Source organism: Rattus norvegicus, chromosome 5 (assembly GCF_036323735.1).
Source record: "Rattus norvegicus strain BN/NHsdMcwi chromosome 5, GRCr8, whole genome shotgun sequence".
Taxonomy (NCBI): Eukaryota; Metazoa; Chordata; class Mammalia; order Rodentia; family Muridae; genus Rattus; species Rattus norvegicus.
This window is the reverse complement of record NC_086023.1, coordinates 54,093,396-54,099,395: the sequence shown is the minus strand read 5'-3', so window position 1 is coordinate 54,099,395 and position 6,000 is coordinate 54,093,396. Positions and strand designations below refer to the sequence as shown.

General features: G+C 42.6%; 1 protein-coding gene across 6 annotated transcripts in view; it reads left to right on the top strand.

Annotated features, from left to right (window-relative positions):
- Nucleotides 1-3,957: 3,957 nt before the first annotated feature.
- Cfap206 (cilia and flagella associated protein 206) overlaps nucleotides 3,958-6,000 on the top strand; it is a 44,742-nt gene continuing 42,699 nt past the window's right edge. For 2 of the 6 annotated variants that reach the window (XM_017593533.3, XM_006237999.5), the window contains exons 1-3: nucleotides 3,959-4,134; nucleotides 5,034-5,146; nucleotides 5,699-5,782. In XM_017593533.3, the coding sequence (XP_017449022.1) occupies nucleotides 5,039-5,146; nucleotides 5,699-5,782 (192 nt within the window). In that variant the 5' untranslated portion in view covers nucleotides 3,959-4,134; nucleotides 5,034-5,038. Of the gene's footprint in view, nucleotides 4,192-5,033; nucleotides 5,147-5,698; nucleotides 5,783-6,000 lie in introns of all 6 variants that reach the window. The other 4 variants (XM_063288107.1, XM_063288106.1, XM_017593532.3 and 1 more) reach the window with 4 other exon arrangements.

Genomic DNA, 6,000 nt, shown 5'->3' with positions numbered 1-6,000 from the left:
GCATACCAGTGAGGACAGGGGAAATTCCAGTGTCCCTGCGTGTAGGTGAAGAGCAACAGGTCAATAGCCACTGAGAGGAGAACCAGGGATGAACTCAAATGTGGATTATCTGATCCCAAGCATCAGCTCTGGACACACATAGGAACAAACCTAAATGGTGTGCATGTGCGTGCGTGTGTGTGTGTGTGTGTGTGTGTGTGTGTGTGTGTGTAAAACAACAATAATAATTAAAGAAGAAACAATGGACTAGGAAGCAGTGATAGGCAGAGCCTGAGATAGGAGTAAGTAGCTACATTGCCCACATACTTGGTTCTCAATATAATGTAAAGAAACCTCCTAAAAATAAAACAAAAGACTGATATTCCCTGGCCTTATGGCCTTTGACTTATGACAAAGCTACAGTAGCCATGACAGTATATTAACTAATGAATAGGTGAATGGATCAATTGAATAGAAGAGGGTCCAGACTAGAGCACATGGATGGAGTGTAGTGCCTTTAACAAGGTAGAACACTTAGTCTTAATGAGAACTGGAAAGATACATAGTACTACATGCTCAGAGAAAAAGTGAGACTGACCATAAGTTTCATTGCAAGTCACATTTATAGAAAACATCTCAGAAAAGACACAAGATTAATTTTTTTAAAGTTTTGACAGGTTTTCTATATAGCTGATGATGACTTTAAAACTGCAATTCTCATGCCCCCGCCTTTGGAGTACAGACCAAGACATGCTCTACCCCAGATATCCTGAAGAGTGATTTTAATCAAACACCAGAGGCATGATAGAAAAATATGATGGGCTAAACTTTGTTAAATATGCTGCTCTCAGAGATGCCCAGTTGAAAGACAGAAGAGACAAGACAGAAAAGGCAAGGGACAGGTGTGGAGGAAAAATTCTGCATAACATACTGTGATAAAACCTACGACCTAATACACAAGAACTCTTAAAACTCAACAACTAGAAGCAATTGGCTACTTAAAACTTGGGAAGATATTCACTCAGGATGATATTTTCTAATTCCAACCATTTGCCTAAGAATTTCATGAAGTCATTGTTTTTGTTTTTACTCTATTGTGTAATGAAGTAACCCAGTCACAAAAGAACACTCATGGTATGCACTCATTGATAAGTGGATATTAGCCCAAAAGCTTGGAATACCCAAGATACAATTCACAGACCATATGAAGCTCAAGAAGGAAGACCAAAATGTGGATGCATCAGTACTTCTTAGAAGGGGGAACAAAATACTCACGGAAGGAAATACAAGGACAAAGAGTGGAGCAGAGACTGAAGGAAAGGCCATGCAGAGACTGCCCCACCTCGGGATCCATCCCATATGCAGCCACCAAACCCAGTCACTATTGCTGATGCCAAGAAGTATTTGCTGACAGGAGCCTGGTATGGATGTCTCCTGAGAAGCTCTTCTAGAGCCTTACTAATACAGATTAAGATGCTTGCAGTTAACTATTGGACTGAACACGAGGACTCAGTAGAGGAGTTAGAGAAAGGACTGAAGGAGTGGAAGGGGTTTGCAACCCCATAGGAAGAACAACAGTATCAACCATCCATACCTCCCAGAGCTCTCAGGGATTAAACCACCAACCAAAGAGTACACATGGGGCGACCCATGGCTCCAGTTGCATATGTAGCAGAGAATGGCCTTGTCTGGCATCAACAGGAGGAGAAGCCCTTGTTCCTGTGAAGGCTGGACCCCCAGTGTAGGGGAAAGCCAGGGTGGTGAGGTGGGAGTGGGTGGATGGGTTGAGAAGCATCCTCATAGAAGAAGGCAGAAGGGTGTGGGAGAGGGAGGGAACCAGGAAAGGGGTTAACATTTGAAATGTAAACACATAAAAATATCCAATAACAACGACACTCGGGAAGAATGGGAAGGGACGAGGGACACTTGATGGAAGCTGTTCCATAGGTGACTCAGAGGCAGGTGGAAAGATTCCCAGTCATTACACAGCCTCGGAGTGAGCAAGAGACATCATCACAATGGCCCAAACCAACAAGGATGGCAGAGATCCTGAATCACCTTATGGCTGACCGGAATACAAAGGACATAGCCACTTTAGAGAGCAGTGACCAACTTCCTTTTCATAAGACTGTGAGTATCTAGCAGAGGGAAGGGGGAGGTGGTGGCTCACACCTATGACGTCAACATTCAAGAATCGGAAGCAGGACTGTTGACACAAGTTTCAAGCCAGCTGGACTCTACATGGTGATTTACAGTCTAGCCTGGGCTATGGGATGAGAGCCTGCTCTTTAAGACACCAATAATATATGATAGTATATTATAAGTGGACGAGCAAGCTACAGAACAGGCATACCACTGAATGTTACCCAGCAATCAAAATCAAACTATCAAGCCAAAAACAAACTGAATAAGTTACATACAAAGCAATTTTTTTTTTGCAAAAGATAATTTTTAGATCCCGAAATGTATCTCTCCCAGGGTTGTTTCAAATTTTGAGGACATGTCAAATAACCACTAGCAGAGGACCACTTTGGTTTCTTATGATACATATATTCAGTTATATGATACATGACAAGTAGGATCCATGATAAAACATGAAGATGCTTGTGTCTTAAGGCTGTCTATAGGCTTGGAGCTTCTTGAAGACAAAGCAATCATGAATCAACATGGACACCACTGACCCAGTCCAATGTCAACATTAATCAATTGATAGAACTAATTAATCAATGAAACCGTAGGCATCACAGGCTTTTGCTTGTGAATGACTTTTTAAAGAGGAGATATAGAGGCTCAGTCAGTAAATGGCTTGCCTCACGAAGCACAAAGACCTGAGTTTGATCCTAGAACTCACATTTTAGAAAAGCTGAGTTGTCTCATGTGTGCCCCCAACAAATACCTAAATATAACAAAAAAAAAAGTTCATTAGGCTCACCCAACACACATTGAAAAGTTTTAAAAATTATTGTTTTATTTTACATGAATGGGTGCTTTGCCTGGGTGTGTGTCTGTAGACTGTCAACAAGGCCAGGAGAGGGAGTTGGCTCTCCAGAAGTGGAGTTACAGACACCTGTAAGCCTCCATGTCCGTGCTGGGAATCAACCCAGTGCTCCGGAAATCCAGTCAGTTCCCTTAACCTCTGAGCCATATCTCTAACCATGCAACAAACATTTTTAGGTATCAAAACACCTTCGTTGATCCAGCACATGACCAGTATTTGGAAGGCTGAGGCAGGTAGAACTCTGTGAATTCATGGTCTACATGTCCAGTTCCAGATCATACAGGACTATACAGTAAGACCCTCTCTCAAGAAAACAAACAAAAGTTATAACCCCCAATTCCAAACGCACAGGTTTCCTTACTTGCATTTTATGTATGGTGGGGTACCATAACTGGTGTGAAAACACTTCCTTAATGAAAAGTTTTACTATGGTATTTGGAACACCAGGATATAGACTTCCTTTTTCGAAAGAATGCTTTTACAAAACAACAACAACAACAACAAAAAAAAAACCAAAACAAAACAAAAAACGAAACAAAAACAAACAAAAAAACTATGAACATTGATAACCCCTAGACTTTCTCATTCTTTTCAACTGATGTATTTTTCCATGTTTCCACGCTAGCAAATTACCAGGAACAGCGTATGCACATCCAACCTTTATTTTAGAACTCACGTTTCATTGTCTTAAAACTGAGGTGTAAGCGCCTGGGACTTGAGTTCTTTTGCTTTGTCTCTTCGGAGACTGAGGGAGAACCCTACGCCCCTCTTCTTTCTTTTTTTTTTTTTTTTTTTTGGAGCTGGGGACCGAACCCAGGGCCTTGTGCTTGCTAGGCAAGCGCTCTACTGCTGAACTAAATCCCCAACCCCGACGCCCCTCTTCTTAAGGTGCCACCCCAAAGGTTCCATCCCAGCGGCCCCGGCCCGGGCCCGCCCTCCGGCCCCACCCCCATAGCCAGGCCCCGCCCCCAGCTTTGGCGTCCTGTTCGGTCTCCACGGTTACGCATCTGCAGCTTGGGCTCTGAGCCTGGCTGGGAGAGCTGCGGCCGGCTGGGCTGGCGTTCGGGCCAAGCCCAGCGCCCAGGGAGCTCCTGGCCGTTAAACCGCAGGTGTACCAGCGAGAACACGGACGTCGGACGGCTGCAGAACTAGTGCTGGTAGTTGGTAACCAACAGGGTGGGCGGGCAGGCATCCCGCTCTGGGCAAGTGCACAGGTAGGGGTAGGCTCAACCTGGCTGTGTGACCTGCAGGTCTGACATCGCTGGTGGGCTGGTGACTGGCATTGCTTGGGTACTTGCGCCAAGCCGCTCACTTTTCAGTAGACTCCTAAGTTCAGGAAAAGGTGATAACTCATCTTTTTCAGATGAGCAAACTGGCTTCCAAGGAAGCGAGGTACTTGTTCTTCTCGAAGATGTGGTTGGACCTTTGATGTTTTTCTTAAGAGTCCGTATCCCAAGGATGGACTAATCCGGGAAAACTTTTTTTCTTACAGTTATTAAATTGTATTACAGTTGTGAAAGATCCGCTAATAAATGTACTGATAAGCACTTTCTTTTACAAGCTGTATTCTTGTTGCCTCCACATGGGCTTGCTTTTTCGTTTCTTTTTCTTTTTCACCAAAATTCTGCTAAGCATTTATTTATTTATTTATTTATTTATTTATTTATTTATTTACATTTTGGTTTTGAGACTGGGTCTCACTACATAGCCCTGACTCAGGCTACCTAGTCAGACCAGGCACTAGACTCATAGATATCTGTCTGCATCTGCCTCCTGAGTGATGAATTTAACACATGAGCCACCATCCCTAGCTACTTTTTTTTTTTAATGTCACAATATATATTTCTGATGGCGGAGTGATTTAAACTCGGGGGAAATCCCAGTTACTTTATGTCACTAAAGTCATTTAAAATGAAAAAAAAAGAGGAGGAAAGTAGATTATAATTAAATAGTGATAACTCTGTAGACACTGTGGATATTTCAGATCTAATAATGGAATCAAACCAGGAAAAGTGCATAAATGAAATTACTAAACGAAAATTATTGCTTTACTCAGCCACAATGCCTCCCACACAAGCAGAGAGTGTCATAAAGAATATCATACGAGAAATAGGACAAGAATGTGCAGCCCATGGAGAGATCACTTCTGAAACGGTGGTTGCTTTTATGGTAAGATTGATCACTTTTGTAAGTCCTGTTGTAAACAAATTTTAAACTGTGAAAGTGAGGGTTTTTCCCTTTAAAGTTCTCAGGAGCTTTCCTGGTGCTTTTTAGTCGAAAACACTAAGATCATCAGATGACTCGGTGAAAGGCATCTTTTCCAAGTCTGCAAAACGTCTTGTAGCTTTGCAGTGAGTGATTTAGGAGATCCTGTTAGCTTAGAAACCTCAATAATATTCTGCTGTGAAGTTTTAACGTGTACTTTTGTCCAAATGCATGTTATAAAAGTTACTCCTTGCTTTGGCTTCTGTGCCCTTAACCACACATACTGAGAACGAGAGATCCAGTTTCCAGCTCTAGGAACGGTAACCGTTCCTTTCAGCCTTTTTACTATGTGTTGCCCATATTTGATGTTTATTGTTTTCTGTCTCCACCCCATAATGAAAGCACTAAAGAGGGAGCGATAAGAAAATTAGCTGAACACCAAGGAAATTGGTTAAAAAGCAGAAGTGAATTAATTTCACGATATGAGTAAAATCACTTCATATGCTGTGTTTGTAGGTGAAAGCTGTCGTCCTAGATCCCAGCAATGGCTTTAACATGGATAGGACCCTCGTCAAGACTGACGTGCAGAAACTTGTTAAGGTGATTGACTGACAGTCCTCGGGTTTGGGATTCTCTGTTTAAAATCTTAAATGGAACACTGTGTTTTCCACCCCGTCTTCAGCAATTTTATAAAGAAATGCAGATGGCAGTGTAAACAAGTGAGGAGTTATTTTCTAATAAAACAGTGTCTGGAGGTACTTAGGTTGTTCCTGGCCTCCTGGGCTCCCACCCTTGCCTTTCCTCAACGTCATGCCCCC